Source organism: Haliotis rubra, unplaced genomic scaffold (assembly GCF_003918875.1).
Source record: "Haliotis rubra isolate DU_JTF1 unplaced genomic scaffold, ASM391887v1 Scf277, whole genome shotgun sequence".
Lineage (NCBI taxonomy): Eukaryota > Metazoa > Mollusca > Gastropoda > Lepetellida > Haliotidae > Haliotis > Haliotis rubra.
The window spans coordinates 1219186-1237863 of record NW_025766858.1 but is presented as its reverse complement, the minus strand read 5'-3'; the positions used below and the strand labels follow the sequence as shown (position 1 = coordinate 1237863).

At 41.6% G+C, this 18678-nt stretch overlaps 1 protein-coding gene across 3 annotated transcripts in view; it reads left to right on the top strand.

The window, feature by feature from the left end:
• Positions 1–18678, top strand: part of LOC124280966 — a 60267-nt gene that overhangs the window by 37913 nt on the left and 3676 nt on the right. Inside the window, exons 1-5 of one of the 3 annotated variants that reach the window (XM_046716976.1) lie at positions 9156–9261; positions 10367–10621; positions 11951–12031; positions 17180–17299; positions 18326–18447. In XM_046716976.1, the coding sequence (XP_046572932.1) occupies positions 10367–10621; positions 11951–12031; positions 17180–17299; positions 18326–18447 (578 nt within the window). In that variant the 5' untranslated portion in view covers positions 9156–9261. Of the gene's footprint in view, positions 1–9155; positions 9262–9917; positions 9996–10366; positions 10622–11950; positions 12032–17179; positions 17300–18325; positions 18448–18678 lie in introns of those variants that run through there. The other 2 variants (XM_046716975.1, XM_046716977.1) reach the window with 2 other exon arrangements.

Genomic DNA, 18678 nt, shown 5'->3' with positions numbered 1-18678 from the left:
CATGGATCACTTCCAAGGTTACATATACCACTTCCTAGTTAACATGGATCACTTTCTCGGTAACATGGATGACTTCCAAGGATACATAGACCACATCCTAAGTTACATGGACCACTTCCCAGGTTACATGGACCACTTCCAAGGTTACACGCATCACTTCCTGAGTAACATGGACCACTTTCTGGGTAACATGGACCACTTCCTTGGTTACATGTATCACCTCTTAGGTTACATGGACCACTTCATAGTTACATAGACGACCTTCTCGGTAACATGGATCACTTCAAAAGTTACATGGACCACTTCCTAAGTTTCGTGAACCATTTCCAAGGTTACATGGACCACTTCCTCGGCTACATGGACCACTACTTTTGGTGCACGGATCACGTCCTAGGTTACATGGGTCACTTTCTCTGTTACATTGACCACTTCCTTAGTTACATGGACCACTTCCTAGGTTCCATGGACCACATCCTACGTTACATGGACCACTTCCTGTGTTACATGGACCCATTCCTAACGTTCCATGGACCACATCCTAAGTTACATGGACCACTTACTAAGTTACATAGACCACATCCTAAGTTACACGGATCACTTCCAAGGTTACATGAACCACTTCCTAGGTTACATGGACCACTTCCTAGGTAACATGGATCACTTTCTCGGTAACATGCATCACGTCCAAGGAAACATAGACCACATCTTAAGTTACATGGACCACTTCCTAGGTTACATGGACCGCTTCCAACGTTACACTATCACTTCCTAAGTTACATGGACCACTTTCTCGGTAACAAGGATCACTTCCTTGGTTACATGTACCGCCTGTTAGGTTGGATTGACCTCTTCCTAGGTTACATGGACCACTTCCTAGGTAACATGGACCACTTTCTCTGTAATATGGATCACTTCCTTAGTTACATGTATCACCTCTTAGGTTACATGGACCACTTCAAAGGTTACATGGACCACTTCCTAAGTTTCATGAACCATTTCCAAGGTTACATGGACCACTTCCTCGGCTACACGGACCACTTCCTCTGCTACATGGACCACTACTTTGGGTACACGGATCACGTCCTAGGTTACATGGATCACTTTCTCTGTTACATGGACCACTTCCTAGGTTATATGGACCACTTCCTAGGTTACATGGACCACTTCTTTAGTTACATGGACCACTACCTAGGTTACATGGACCACATCCTAAGTTACATGGACCACTTCCTATGTTACATGGACCCGTTCCTAACGTTACATGGACCACTTCCTAAGTTGCATGGACCACTTCGTAAGTTACACAGACCATATCCTAAATTACACGGATCACTTCCAAGGTTACATGGACCACTTCCTAAGTGACGTGGACCACTTCCTAAGGTACATGGACCATTTCCTAGGTTACATGGACCACTTCCTAGGTAACGTGGATCACTTTCTCGGTAACATGGATCACGTCCAAGGATACATAGACCACATCCTAAGTTACATGGACCACTTCCTAGGTTACATGGATCACTTCCTAAGTTACATGGACCACTTTCTCGGTAACATGGATCACTTCCTTGGTTCCATGGACCACTTTCTAGGTTACATGGACCACTTCCTAAGTTTCATGGACCATTTCCAAGGTTACATAGACCACTTCCTCGGCTACATGGACCACTACTTTGGTTTCACGGATCACGTCCTAGGTTACATGGATCACTTTCTCCGTTACATTAACCACTTCCTAGGTTACATGGACCACTTCTTAGGTTACATGGACCACTTCCTTAGTTACATGGACCACTTCCTAGGTTACATGGACCACATCCTAAGTTACATGGACCACTTCCTATGTGACATGGACCACTTCTTAAGGTACATGGACCATTTCGTAGGTTACAAGGACCACTTCTTAACTTACTTGGACCACTTCCTAGGTAACATGGACATCTTTCTCGGTAACATGGATCACTTCCTAAGTTACATGGACCACTTCCTATGTGACATGGACCACTTCTTAAGGTACATGGACCATTTCGTAGGTTACAAGGACCACTTCCTAACTTACTTGGACCACTTCCTAGGTAACATGGACATCTTTCTCGGTAACATGGATCACTTCCTAAGTTACATGGACCACTTCCTAGGTAACATTGATCACTTTCTCGGTAACATGGATGACTTCCAAGGATACAAAGACCACATCCTAAGTTACATGGACCACTTCCTAGGTTACATGGACCACTTCCAAGGCTACACGCATCACTTCCTTGGTAACATGGACCACTTTCTCGGTAACATGGATCACTTCCTTGGTTCCATGGACCACTTTCTAGGTTACATGGACCACTTCCTAAGTTTCATGAACCATTTCCAAGGTTACATGGACCTCTTCCTCGGCTAGATGGACCACTTCCTCGGCTACATGGACCACTACTTTGGGTACACGGATCACTTTCTCTGTTACATAGACCACATGCTAAGTAACATGGACCACTTCCCATGTTACATGGACCACCTCAAGGGTTACACGCATCACTTTCTAGGTTACATGGACCATTTTCTCGGTAACATGGATCACTTCCTTGGTAACATGGATCACTTCCTTGGTTACATGTACCATCTCTTAGGTTCCATGGACCACTCACTATGTTACATGGACCACTTCCTAGGTTACATGGACCACATCCTTAGTTACATGGACCACTTCCTAAGTTACATAGACCACAAGTTACACGGATCACTTCCAAGGTTACATGGACCACTTCCTAAGTGACGTGGACCACTTCCTAAGGTACATGGACCATTTCCTAGGTTACATGGACCACTTCCTAAGTTACATGGACCAGTTCTTAGGTGACATGGATCACTTTCTCGGTAACATGGATCACTTCCAAGGTTACATGGACCACTTCCTAGGTTACATGGACCACTTCCAAGGTTACATGTATAACTTCCTAGGTTACATGGACCACTTTCTCGGTAACATGGAGCACTTCCTTGGTTACATGTACCACCTCTTAGGTTACATTGACCACTTCCTTGGTTACATGTACCACCTCTTAGGTTCCATGGACCACTTCCTAGGTAACGTGGACCACCTTCTCGGTAATATGGATTACTTTCAAGGTTACATGGACCAATCTCTAGGTAACATGGATCACTTCCAAGGTTACATGGACCACTTCCTAGGTTACATGGACCACTTCCAAGGTTACATGGACCACTTCCTAGGTTACATGGACCACGTCCTAGGCTACATGTACCACGTCCTAGGTTACATGTATCACTTCCTCGGTTGCATGGACCACTACTTTGGTTACACGGATCACTTTCTAGGTTACATGGATCACTTCCTCGGTTACATGGACCACTTCCAAGATAACATGGACCACTTCCAAGGTTACATAGACCACTTCCAAGGTTACATGGACCAGTTACTTGGTTACATGTACCACTACTTTGGTTGCACGGATCACTTCCTTGGTCACACGGACCACTAACTAAGTTTAATCAACCACTTCCTCGAATACATTGACCACTGCCTTGGTGACACGTACCACTTCCTTGATTACATGGACCACTTCCTGCGTCACTGATAGTGAGGTGATGTAAACTGACAGTGAGGAAGTATATACTGATAGTGAAGTGTATTTACTGATTGTGGGGTGATATATACTGACAGTGAGGTGTATTTACTGATTGTGAGGTGATATATACTGACAGTGAGGTAGTATGCATAGGTTAATCACCGTTACAAGGTAGTTATTTAAATAAACTCGGCGAGGGCTTTAGCTTTATTTAAATAACTACCGTAGTGAGGATGGTTAATCGGTGTAAGCCCTCTCCGCCCACTTTTCTTAAAACAACAAAATGCAGTCAACCGTGAATGAATTGGCGAGCACATTTCAGTACCATCCTGGTTCCCGGGCCTCTCATTAGTCTTTATAAACTAATGAGAGGCCTGGGAACCAGGATGATTTCAGAACATGATAGCAATATTTCACTTAGGCCAGACCAATTTTATTTCTTGTTTTATGGATTTCTGTCCTAAAAAAACCTAAAGGCAGGAGGGATTTTTAAAAATAAAAATCACCTGTTCAAAGTAATATTTCTTTTAAATGCTAAAGTATTTTACTTTTGGCAGTTTATGAAGTGTATATGGGCAAAAAACACTGCAAAAATATTTTGGGTAGGTTTACATTTTTGGCCAATAAAAATATTAGCATTTTATTTTTTTAGCAGGGATTTTTTTTTCTTATTCTTAAAAAAATACCACCGGCGGATCTGTAAAACAAGAAATGTAATTGGTCTGGCCTTATATGTAAAAAACAACATGTCCAATGTTATAATTGCAACCTCAGGTTTCTCAGATTGTTTTCATGATGTGATTGTTTTTCATGATGTTATTTATCATTCTTATCATCCAAATACAATCGTGTGGTCGAACAGTTATTTCTTTAGGTGGTACATATTTATGAATCATGTTATGTAGACAATTGGTAAATTCTTCTGTGATTGTATCTTGATTGTCGTTTTGGAACACATCTAGCCAGTCCTTGGCAGATATGCATGATGTTTTTCATGATATGATTGTTTTTCATGATGTTGTTTATCATTCTTACTTATGCTTGTTTAATTTCTTCGCAGATCTACGTCCTTCCGTATATCCCCATGTACACTAAACGCAAAAAGAAACGTTACCCTCCTACCTTTATGAATTACTTAAAAACTATCAAAGATATGTTAGAAGGGATTGGTTTACAAGAAAGCTTAATAGCACAGCTTTATGTAAATCACGAAAAAAGATTCTCGAATACATTTATATTTAGGTGAAATGCATCTTTTTCAGAAGAGTTCAATTGTCCTATTTTCGTCCATGACGAAGTAAACCAATAACAGTGATTTAAATGTCCAAAAAGAAAGGTTGAAATAAAATTCTGCTATGGGACAAAGATAAACCATTAAAAGTCACCATTTTTCAACTATCAAAACAAGAAACAACTGTAGAGTGTGTACAATTGTAAAATAATCATTCCTATTCCTTTTATAACATCATCTGCTGATTTGCATTAGTGAAAACAAGTAAAACGTATCTTTGATATTGTGAAAAAATGTTTAGGAACATCTACAATAATCTTTGTTAACATTTTTTCTTGCAAAGTAACATTTTTCCATTTTCTGTTTACACATTGCAATATCAATCGCCGAAACGCAGCAACATTCAAGCAGTATTTGCCTCCGTTTCACATGTAGGATGATTCTATAGGGTATGAAGAGAGCCTAGAAAAGATGATACGATACACAGGTACGAGAAATATGCCACGATTAACAGCTGAAGAGAGAGAAAGAGCCATTGGGATGGTGCAGATGGGGTCGACGTACAATGCTGTTGCCAACGCCCTCGGATGCCACCGTATCACGGTTATAAGACTTCTTCAGGGCTTCAGACAGACTGGGGTCACCGTAGACAGACCAAGAAGTGGACGTCCATGCATCACAACGCCAGCTGTAGATAGGTACCTCCGTCATTAAGGAAGGAGGATAACGTTTCTTTTGGCGTTTAGTGTATATGACCTGTTATTGATGTTACTCAAACTGATGTTTCTTAAGATGCATAAAACCTTTATGTTAAAAAATAATTATTTCAAGCTCAATACACTTATGTCTTGCTGGCCTCCGTGTATGCCTGCTCATTTTTTTATAAAGTCTATGAATTTAAAAATGTTCGGATGTGAGCCGACTATTTGAAGGCTGAGCTTTCGGTGCGAGCCTTCCACATGGTTGGTGGTACGTGGCCCCACTGTGTTGTAATGGTTCCACAAACATCGCCCGTGGTTTCCTTCCACCCAAAACGTTGTCATATAGTCCGTGAAATGTTCAATATTTTGACCATCGGGGGCTTGCTCTAAAGTCTGCCACCAAACATCTCTGACTAGATGAACAGGCACAAGCGGCAGTGCTATTGCCCGTCTCACCAGGAGGGACACAGCAGGGTTGCTCTTGTAGTCGTTTGTCAAGTTGTACTTCTGAACATTCTTCAACACAGCTTGACCATAATGAAAGAAACATCCTTTCCATTCACATGAGGGAAAGACTCTTTTCAGGGCAGCAAACTCATAGTCGGTTAAGATGTTTTCTGTTGCAAGGCGGAGGTTCAGTTGATTTGCTCGCGAAGAACCGATTGTATGTCTGCTCTGACTTGCTTGGTAAAAGTCCATACACTAGGGGAAACATCTTGTCTTCTACAAGCTGCTGACAAGGTTGTTCTTGGTGTTGATGGTAGAGGTGCAGTCTTTTGTGCAGCACTTCCAGTGGACAGTGTCTCTTCTTCTGGACTTAACGCGGAATTTATAGTTTCGGTAAACTAAGTATTGTCCGCCTGGCCCGTTTGGAATAACCCGAACATTGACTGAGCGTTTGCCATTTTGCAATGACAGTTGACATGAACGTGTCCCTTTTATACGTATCCTGATTATACACACCAACTTGATTTATTCTATTCAATTTGATTACTTTAGTGTAAATTAAACACAATTAGTATGTTCACTAGGTGTCAAAATCATGACATGTGAACCTCATCCGTATTATATAACTTTTAATTATTGTTATTCATAATACATGTACATGCAATTTTTAAAGAATTTTAGTCTCTCATAATTCCGTTAATAAATAATCTGTCTGTCTGTCTGTTGGTAGAATAAACACTGCAGCCATATCCGCTTGCCGGATATGGTGAGCGGTGTTCACTAATGCCCAGCCGGCTGGACGAGGGTGGGGGTGGGGGTGGGGGAGAGAGACTTTTTTCATAGGGATCAACAAACTTTGCACAACTATTCACCCATGACTCTTAATCCCCTCAGCCTGCCGGACAAGTGGGAATAACCCCTTTCAGACTACCTCTGCAACAATATATTATTGTGTTGCCAAGTTTAATCGGTTAGAGTTGTGATTGGTACGCTCAACTTCCCAGCGTAGACACCTGATTGGATAAAAAAAGCCAACCAAGGGAGGTAATAAAATCATCGAGGATGCACGAGGTCATACTTATTCAATACGCGTGTAATGTATTAGGCATGGTGAAGGTTATCAAAATGAGTACAATTTTATTGTTTTTAAATAGAAATAATTGCCCAAGGGCAGTTATTCAGCTATGCTAATAAAACACTTCCAAGAACAATGGACGTAACTTTCCCCATTCGTGACCCACTCGTGTTATTCTGGGACAAGCCGAATAGCGACTCGTGCCCCTCTGGAAGGATTTCATATTGGCGCATGAACATCAGAACTACTTTAAACAAGAACGACAACTCTATCCCTGTTTGATTCCAATGTTTCTAAAAATCACCGAAGCACATGTACATTGATAGGTTGTTGTTTTGGGGATTTTATACTTATTTATTTTAAAGATACAACTAAAAGAAAAAGAAAAACATATTTGTTAAAGACATATTCTAATGTAATTATTACCAGCGGTTCACCTTATATTTCCAATTATGTTAATTTTCTTAATAGGGTTTAATCATCACAAATGGGAATTGTTTTATTGAATATACACACACAAAATTCAGCTACATTAAATCCAAAAAGCAGACACCTGTAACTTCTTGTTTATTTTTAGGTAATTGGCAATCAATATCTTGTTGGGTTTGAAATTATTTGCATGCAGAATGATAATAACAGTCAGGAAACCACAAAACACTTAAACCACTTTGATACAACTAAAAGAAAAGAAAAACATATTTGTTAAAGACATATTCTAATGTAATTATTTATTTACCACTTTGATACAACTAAAAAGAAAAAAAAACATCACCTAATGTAATTATTACCAGCGGTTCACCTTCCAATTATGTTAATTTTCTTAATAGGGTTTAATCATCACAAATGGGAATTGTTTTATTGAATATACACACACAAAAATTCAGCTACATTAAATCCAAAAGCAGACACTCAAAAATGACTTTAAAATATTTCTCAGACTGAACATTCATGTAACCTTGCTGTCAAACCCCTGGTGGAATTTCACATGGATTCGCTGAAAAAATATGACTCACCAAAAAAACACTCAATATGACGATATATATTTTTCATGATTCTTTAGACCATAACATATGCCATAAACGATTTAAGTACTCGGGATTATTTTTATCAAAGCACTGCGCTCATTTTCGCGCGTTCTGATTGATTTGTCGTATTTTCGCACATAACAAGTATCGTGTGGGGGACGATTCTTCTTGGAGGTTACGGATAGGGGCGAGTGGTGACGAATGAACTTTCCCTAGTGGTTTAAATGCTGATGGTTAGGCATTAAATACTGATAGTGAAGTGGTATATACTGATAGTGAGGTGGTATATACTGATAGTGAGGTTTATTTACTGATTGTGAGGAAGTATATATTGACAGTTCAGTAGTGTTGTTCTGACCTACATATTTATTAAAAGGAATATCCAGTACAAAGCAACGCCAGCATAGACATATTTTGTTATTGATATTCGCTTGGTGGTGTCTCTGACTTAGTTATTTATATTCTGATAATCTGACAATAATACCCTCCAAATCTTTGTTAGCATCTAGATCGGGTGTTTTCTGGATGCTTGAAGAATTGAACATATGGGTTATTTGTTTGGTTTTTTTTAAAAAAAACACACGCCTAGATACTGTCCTGAATGCCTCTGACAACCCCACCTTTAAATAACATGCTTTAATATTAAAGGAGTATTGTGAAGATAACACGAAGTAATAGGAAAGGCGTTAGCTCATTTCGCACAATGGATGATCGTGACAGCACGTATTTATTCACATCCACTTGGTTTTGTTAGCTTATAAAATAGAAAGGTATTAAAGCCGGCCCACTGCAGTAGTCTATCTGTGTGTCCTGTAAGTGTTACACACTAGCCTGTCTCAGAGTCCCTAAACCCTACCATCAAGCCCTTTATGTTTAAGCCCTGTAGCCCTTAATTAATCAACTCCCGATTTTCCACGTGCCTTGAATCTCCCATTTCACTGTGGCTGCTTTTCAGTTTAAATTGTGTGGTTTGTTGCTACCAAAATAACATGTTTTCAGAGACTAAGCTTTAGTCTAGCTTACTCGCGTGCACTTCTGAGAACGAGACATTAGTTTCTTAGAATTAGCTTTCTCCTTTGATTCGACAATAATGACGTATTTACTATTCTCAGTATTTGGTTTATGTTTATTTCAGTCGCTGAGTATAGTGGCTGTGGTGAAAGCTTCATCACAGACGTGTGTTAACTGGCTGTGAGTTAAGGTAAGTTTTAATTTATAGAGAAATGCCTTGACACTGAGTTGACCACGACTCGATTACAAATGCTGGTGCATTACTTACATCCTGTAGCGACAAAGTTAAGTACTGTGAAAGTGAGAGAGTATGGTTTTACGCCGCTTTTAGTAATAATCACGGCGGGGGACACCAGAAATGGGTTTCACACATTGTACTCATGCGGGGATTCCAACCCAAACTAACTAACTCACATATTTTGGGTCGTCTGTTAGATAGGGTCAATCTTTTAACAAAGTGTCTCGCTGTAGTTGGTTTTAAAAATTTAACGCTGGGTGATTTAATTATGAACGTTAAACAAATGCACCCACTACCACCACCATCCCTCCGGATTCCACTGAATGATTGACGTTGACCGCGTGATGCTTACGTCAGCTATCTATACAAATTCAGCAGAGCGCTTCAAAATGAACACTCGTCACCGTCGAGCGATCTTAACACACGCCTTTCTTAATTTCAGCTTTGGGTTTGAGTTCTGAGGAGGCCGTTTACTAACTCCACGTTTAAGAACATTCCAATAATGACACCTGAAATAGGCTTCACATACTGTAACCCCATGGTGCGCCTACGTCACTTCCGGCTATCACAGTAAACTATGATCATGTAACAATGTCTCAGCGTCACACACTGTACAAATCACAATGTATCGTATTGGGCAGAGCAAAGACACCAGACTGTTGTGTATAGCCCCTCATGAGGTCGTGGTGTGTATTCCAATAAACTCACTTGTCTAATTGTCATCGGGATCGTACTACACCGTAAAACGAATGTTTGACCAACTATGGCGGGTGGTCCTTTATTTATTAAGTCATCTTAGCTGTTCCTCCTTTGACTTCAGGGGCGGTGGAATAGCCTAGTGGTTAAAGCGTTCGCTTGTCATGCCTCAGACCCGGGTTCGATTCCCCACATGGGGACAATGTGCGAAGCCTATTTCTGGTGTCCCAAGCTCTGATATTGCTGGAATATTGCTAAAAACGGCATAAGACCATACTTACTCACTCCAATAAACTCACTGATAAAGAGGGACAATGAAAGGAAGCACAAGATACAGGCTATTTTTATTTTATTTTTGCAGATGGCAGAAGATGGTGTACGCCACAAGGTTGTGGATAACGTCGATGACTGCGTCAAGGCTGTCGATGACCTCCTCCTGGAGTCTGTCGTTGCTGTGGACTGTGAGGGAATCGATCTGGGAAAGAAGGGCCCTCTCACTCTCCTCCAGGTGGCCAAACTAGACGGTTTTGTCTATTTGTTCAATGTGTTCGTTGAGCCAAAGGTCTTCACTGAAGGCCGACTGAAGTCGTTTCTGGAAAATCAAGACATCGTCAAGGTATGTCTGTCACGTGATGACAGTAATCAGTATTTCTGATAGGAAACATACTCAAATTAGATCTTAAACATTCCCACGACTGCCTCTATTTTCCGCCATGTCGATTTATTAGGTTCCTATTTGCACTTCGGCTGTTTTGCACTTCGGGTTTTCCTGGGGCATTGGGGTAGCCTAGTGGTGAAAGCGTTCGCCCGTCACGCCAAAGATCCCAGTTCGATTCCCCACATGGGTACATTTGCCTGAAGCCCATATCTGATGTCCCAAGTTGTGATATTGCTGGAATATAACCAAAAAAACGACGTAAAACTGATCTCACTCACTCATTTGTACTTCGGGCTGACGATTTTAGATGGATTTTGTTGGTGGACTAACAAATATAGTTTAAAAAACGCGTCATGTTTGGCAGGATGGAATGGTTATAATGATCAACCATTCAGTTAACCATTATGTATATGTACAGACTAGAGTCCCCACATGGGTCAAATGTGTGAAGCCTATTTCGTCATCGGTTCCCAACTGCGCAGATCGATCCTCATGCTGTTGATCACTGGATTGTCTGGTCCAGACTCGATTATTTATAGCTAAGATACATAGCGTTCACTAACATGAACGCTCATGTTAGTGAACGCTATGCATCTTAATTAGCTAGATTATTTACAGACCGCCGCGATATAGCTTAACTATTGCTGAGTGCGGCGTAAATCTAAACTCACACACTCACTCAGTTGGTTCGTAAACTACTTCCATTATTTGCTAGACTATGCAAAGGGAAATAACTCGTGCCTCGCATTCCTCTATCTCTCTAACGAAAGAGTCACCATCTAAGCTTGGATCGGATCGTAAGATCGGGACCGGCTACGATCGGCCTAAGATAGGTTAGTGGAACGGGTGTAACTTTTAGCTAAGACGATTGTACAATTCGCGTAACTTGCTAAGATTGATCTTAGTTAAGATCGGTTAGTGGACGGCACCCCGGTGTCCCCCGCCGTGATATTGCTGAATTATTGCTAAAAACGGCGTATAATCAAATCACTCACTCACTCTAATCGTGCGCACATCTATTCATCGAATTCGTATTTGAGGACAAGCGAATAAATGTAGGTAAACGTATGCGAAAATAAGTAATTCAGTAGAGGATTTCACTCTTGTACAATTGTGTTACTCTACCACCAGTGAAGTTGATGCGCCGTAAAGCTCAGCATCAAATCAACCTTTCTTTCATTTTTAGGGGCGGTGGGGTAGCCCATTTCTAGTGTCCCCAGCCATGATATTGGTGGAATATTGCTAAAAGCGGCGTAAAACTAAACTCATTCACTCTTTCACTTTTAGGTATTTCACGCGTGCAACCGAGACAGCGCCGCCCTCAAGTGCCAGTTTGATGTTATGCTGAACAATGTGTTTGACGTGCAGGTATTGTAAAATGATATTTACCTTGATCTGTGCCTGCAAATGAGAAAGTGTTTCACTGTTTTGCCTCAAACTACATAATCAAGGCCATAGACACCCCATCCAAGTTGCATCTGTGTACATCCACCCCATCAATATTGCATCTGTGTACAACCACCCCATTCACATTGCATCTGTGTACATCCACCCCATTCATATTGCATCTGTGTACAACCACCCCATCCATATTGCATCTGTGTACAACCACCCCATCCATCTCCCATCTGTGTACAGCCACCCCATCCATATTGCATCTGTGTACAACCACCCCATCGATATGGCGTCTGTGTACAACCACCCCATCCATCTCCCATCTGTGGACAACCAACCCATCCATATTGCATCTGTGTACAACCACCCCATTCATATTGCATCTGTGTACAACCACCCCATTCATATTGCATCTGTGTACAACCACCCCATCCATATGGCGTCTGTGTACAACCACCCCATCCATCTCCCATCTGTGGACAACCAACCCATCCATATTGCATCTGTGTACAACAACCCCCTTCATATTGCATCTGTGTACAACCACCCCATCCATCTCCTATCTGTGTACAACCACCCCATACATATTGCCTCTGTGTACAACCACCCCATCCATATTGCCTCTGTGTACAACCACCCAATTCATATTGCATCTGTGTACAACCACCCCATCCATATTGCATCTGTGTACAACCACCCCATCCATCTCCCATCTGTCTACAACCACCCCACCCATATTGCATCTCGGTACAACCACCCCATCCATTTTGCATCTGTGTACAACCAGTCCATTCATATTGCATCTGTGTACAACAACCCCATTCATATTGCATCTGTGTACAACCACCCCATCCATATTGCATCTGTGTACAACCACCCCATCCATCTCCCATCTGTGTACAGCCACCCCATCCATATTGCATCTGTGTACAACCACCCCATTCATATTGCATCTGTGTACAACCACCCCATTCATATTGCATCTGTGTACAACCACCCCATCCATATGGCGTCTGTGTACAACCACCCTATCCATCTCCCATCTGTGGACAACCAACCCATCCATATTGCATCTGTGTACAACAACCCCCTTCATATTGCATCTGTGTACAACCACCCCATCCATCTCCTATCTGTGTACAACCACCCCATACATATTGCCTCTGTGTACAACCACCCCATCCATATTGCCTCTGTGTACAACCACCCAATTCATATTGCATCTGTGTACAACCACCCCATCCATATTGCATCTGTGTACAACCACCCCATCCATCTCCCATCTGTCTACAACCACCCCACCCATATTGCATCTCTGTACAACCACCCCATCCATTTTGCATCTGTGTACAACCAGTCCATTCATATTGCATCTGTGTACAACCACCCCATTCATATTGCATCTGTGTGCAACCACCCTGTCCATTTTGCATCTGTGTACAACCGCCCATTGTTACTGTATGCCAAGATGTGGCCTATGCAACTCCTGCATATTTGTCCATGCGTCTGCTGTAGGTGTACCCATGTGTCTGCGGTATGTGTACCATGTGTCTACTGTATGTGTACCATGTGTCTGCTGTATGTGTGCCCATGTGTCTCCTTAATGTGTACCATGTGTCTGATGTATGTGTACCTTGTGTTTCCTGTTGGTGTACCCATGTGTCTGATGTATGTGTACCATGTGTCTGATGTATGTGTACCTATGTGTCTGATGTATGTGTACCATGTGTCTAATGTATGTGTACCATGTGTCTGATGTTTGTGTACCTATCTGTCTGATGTATGTGTACCTATGTGTCTGATGTATGTGTACCATGTGTCTGATGTATGTGTACCTATCTGTCTGATGTATGTGTACCATGTGTCTGATGTATGTGTACCATGTGTCTCCTGCATGTTTACCATGTGTCTGATGTATGTGTACCATGTGTCTGATGTATGTGTACCTATGTGTCTGATGTATGTGTACCATGTGTCTGATGTATGTGTACCTATGTCTCTGATGTATGTGTACCATGTGTCTGATGTATGTGTACCTATGTGTCTGATGTATGTGTACCATGTGTCTAATGTATGTGTACCATGTGTCTGATGTTTGTATACCTATCTGTCTAATGTATGTGTACCTATCTGTCTGATGTTTGTGTACCTATGTGTCTGCTGTAGGTGTACCATGTGTCTAATGTATGTGTACCATGTGTCTGATGTATGTGTACCTATGTGTCTGATGTATGTGTACGATGTGTCTGATGTATGTGTACCCATGTCTCTGATGTATGTGTACCCTTGTCTCTGATGTATGTGTACCTATCTGTCTGATGTATGTGTGCCTATGTGTCTGATGTATGTGTGCCTATGTGTCTGATGTATGTGTACCATGTGTCTGATGTATGTGTGCCCATGTGTCTCCTTAATGTGTACCATGTGTCTGATGTATGTGTACCTTGTGTTTCCTGTTGGTGTACCCATGTGTCTGATGTATGTGTACCATGTGTCTGATGTATGTGTACCTATGTGTCTGATGTATGTGTACCATGTGTCTAATGTATGTGTACCATGTGTCTGATGTTTGTGTACCTATCTGTCTAATGTATGTGTACCTATCTGTCTGATGTATGTGTACCTATCTGTCTAATGTATGTGTACCTATCTGTCTGATGTATGTGTACCTATCTGTCTGATGTATGTGTACCATGTGTCTAATGTATGTGTACCATGTGTCTGATGTTTGTGTACCTATCTGTCTGATGTATGTGTGCCTATGTGTCTGATGTATGTGTACCATGTGTCTGATGTATGTGTACCATGTGTCTGATGTATGTGTGCCTATTTGACTGATGTATGTGTACCATGTGTCTAATGTATGTGTACCATGTGTCTGATGTTTGTGTACCTATCTGTCTGATGTATGTGTGCCTATGTGTCCGATGTATGTGTACCTATGTGTCTGCTGTAGGTGTACCATGTGTATCCTGTATGTGTACCCATGTCTCTGATGTATGTGTACCCTTGTGTCTGATGTATGTGTACCCATGTCTCTGATGTATGTGTACCATGTGTCTAATGTATGTGTACCTTGTCTCTGATGTATGTGTACCTATCTGTCTGATGTATATGTACCTATCTGTCTGATGTATGTGTACCCATGTGTCTGATGTATATGTACCATGTGTCTGATGTATGTGTACCATGTGTATCCTGTATGTGTACCCATGTGTCTGATGTATGTGTGCCTTATTCTGATGTATGTGTACCATGTGTCTGCTGTAGGTGTACCATGTGTATCCTGTATGTGTACCTATGTGTCTGATGTATGTGTACCTTGTGTCTGATGTATGTGTGCCCATGTGTCTGCTGTATGTGTACCTATGTGTCTGATGTATGTGTACCATGTGTATCCTGTATGTGTGCCCATGTGTCTGATCTATGTGTAACTATGTGTCTGCTGTATGTGTACCTATGTGTCTGATGTATGTGTACCTATGTGTCTGATGTATGTGTACCATGTGTCTAGTGTATGTGTACCATGTGTCTGATGTATGTGTACCTATGTGTCTGATGTATGTGTACCATGTGTCTGATGTATGTGTACCATGTGTCTGATGTATGTGTATCATGTGTCTAATGTATGTGTACCTATCTGTCTAATGTATGTGTACCTATCTGTCTGATGTATGTGTACCTATGTGTCTGATGTATGTGTACCATGTGTCTAATGTATGTGTACCATGTGTCTGATGTTTGTGTACCTATCTGTCTGATGTATGTGTGCCTATGTGTCTGATGTATGTGTCCCATGTGTCTGATGTATGTGTACCATGTGTCTAATGTATGTGTACCATGTGTCTGATGTTTGTGTACCTATCTGTCTGATGTATGTGTGCCTATGTGTCTGATGTATGTGTACCTATGTGTCTGATGTAGGTGTACCATGTGTATCCTGTATGTGTACCCATGTCTCTGATGTATGTGTACCATGTGTCTAATGTATGTGTACCTTGTCTCTGATGTATGTGTACCTATCTGTCTGATGTATGTGTACCTATCTGTCTGATGTATGTGTACCTATGTGTCTGATGTATATGTACCATGTGTCTGATGTATGTGTACCATGTGTATCCTGTATGTGTACCCATGTGTCTGATGTATGTGTGCCTTGTGTCTACTGTATGTGTACCTATGTGTCTGATGTATGTGTACCATGTGTCTGCTGTAGGTGTACCATGTGTATCCTGTATGTGTACCTATGTGTCTGATGTATGTGTGCCTTGTGTCTGATGTATGTGTACACATGTGTCTGCTGTATGTGTACCTATGTGTCTGATGTATGTGTACCATGTGTATCCTGTATGTGTGCCCATGTGTCTGATGTATGTGTACCTTGTGTCTGATGTTTGTGTACCTATCTGTCTGATGTATGTGTGCCTATGTGTCTGATGTATGTGTACCTATGTGTCTGATGTAGGTGTACCATGTGTACCTGTATGTGTATGTGTGCCATGTGTCTGATGTCTCTGATGTATGTGTACCATGTGTCTGATGTATGTGTACCTTGTCTCTGATGTATGTGTACCTATCTGTGATGTATGTGTACCTATCTGTCTGATGTATGTGTACCTGTGCTGATGTGTCTGTATGTGATGTATGTACCATGTGTCTGATGTATGTGTACCATGTGTATCCTGTATGTGTACCCATGTGTCTGATGTATGTGTGCCTTGTGTCTACTGTATGTGTACCTATGTGTCTGATGTATGTGTACCATGTGTCTGCTGTAGGTGTACCATGTGTATCCTGTATGTGTACCTATGTGTCTGATGTATGTGTACCTTGTGTCTGATGTATGTGTACACATGTGTCTGCTGTATGTGTACCTATGTGTCTGATGTATGTGTACCATGTGTATCCTGTATGTGTGCCCATGTGTCTGATGTATGTGTACCTTGTGTCTGATGTATGTGTACCATGTGTCTGCTGTAGGTGTACCCATGTGTCTGGTGTATGTGTACCTATGTGTCTGCTGTATGTGTACCGCGTGTGAGTTTCAACCATACCCATACGCTTCACGTGGGTTTTTAAGCGTTCTATTAATTGTTTCATGTAACTTCATATTTTCCACAGACTGCTCTTTTCATCATTGAAAAATCTGAAGGGAGACAACTCCCATATGCCCGGAAGTTGATGGATGTCTGCAGCCGCTACACTGACGTAACTTCCCTTGCGGGAAAAGAAGACGTCATGGTAGGCTACGCGTAGCTGAGGAAAAAAGAAAGTGTTGTTACTAACTCACTTGAGTTCGCTAACAAATGTAGAAATACTGCGACACGTAGACATTTTGTAAAGCAAAAGCGTCAAGGGGAAAAATGAAATGTATATATACTCACGTACAATTGAAAGTACACACCTGGCTAGCTATTCTCGAAGCGTTCGTAGCCCTACGAACTTCTTAAGCCCATTCTTAACACACTGGCTACGATCAAAGTTAAGAATTCTTAGGTCCACGAAAGTTTCGAGATTAGGTCTCCTGGTATTTTGGGATGATTTTCAAAAACAAGAAGGAAAATATTTTTATTGGGACAAGTCACACACATTTTGTACGTGTTGCAAATATACCACAGAGTTCTTCCCAAATCGTGACGTTGTCAGCGTCTCACGTTCCTCGTCCACCGTGGACGATTTAGTTGATGTCGACAGGTTAATGACAAGCCCTGAAATAGTCGATAGACCGGATGTCGACAGCATGATTTCTTTCGTCACTGTTCTGCTGCAAATGCGTTGACCAAACGTTATTGCTGCTGATGACGTCAGTGTTTTCGCTTCGCTGATGATATTGTCTTAGTATTTTGAAGTGTGCTTCTAATATTCTCAGTCAACATCGCCAAAGCCGGTTTATACTTTCTTTTGTAGGTCAGTTTATGTCTCAATCAGTGCGTCTCAATCCACAGATCCTCAGGGTACCCCGATATTGTGGGCGTTTGCTTTTTCAGTAAACCCCTGGAGACCAGGTAGAATTGATCTTCACCAACCCATGTTTGTCGTAAGAGGCGACTAACGGGATCGGATGGTCAGGCTCGCTGACTTCGTTGACAAGTGTCATCGTATTCCAGTTGCATAGATCGATGCTCCTGCTGTTGATCACTGGATTATCTGTAGCTGGAATAATGCTGATTGTCGCATTAAAGCAAATAAACACAAACAATTTTTAAAACCATCATAATGTGACACGGTAAAGAACCTTTCCGCATGATTCTGACTTGTATGTTTCAGGCCAAATTGTACAAAAGTAATGCTGCTTATTGGGCAACAAAAGAATTTACACCGGAAATGATCGACTACGCATGTGCTGATGTACGGATTTTGATACCCGAGGTGTATGAGAAGCTGAAAAGGTATGTCAAAGATGTAACTAATAGGTGTAATACCTCCGGCTGTCTTGAGACAACCCGAGACGTTGTGTCAACGGTGAATTGAAGCTGACAATTGGGCAGTATATAGTTGTACTGACTGGTCAGTTCGTCCATTCAGGTCCCTTGACTTGTTTCTGTTATTTTCCGCGCTCTTCTCGATATCTGCCGGCTCTCCATGTTTGCCTGTCCTGCCTGCTTTTAAAGGCAGATTTA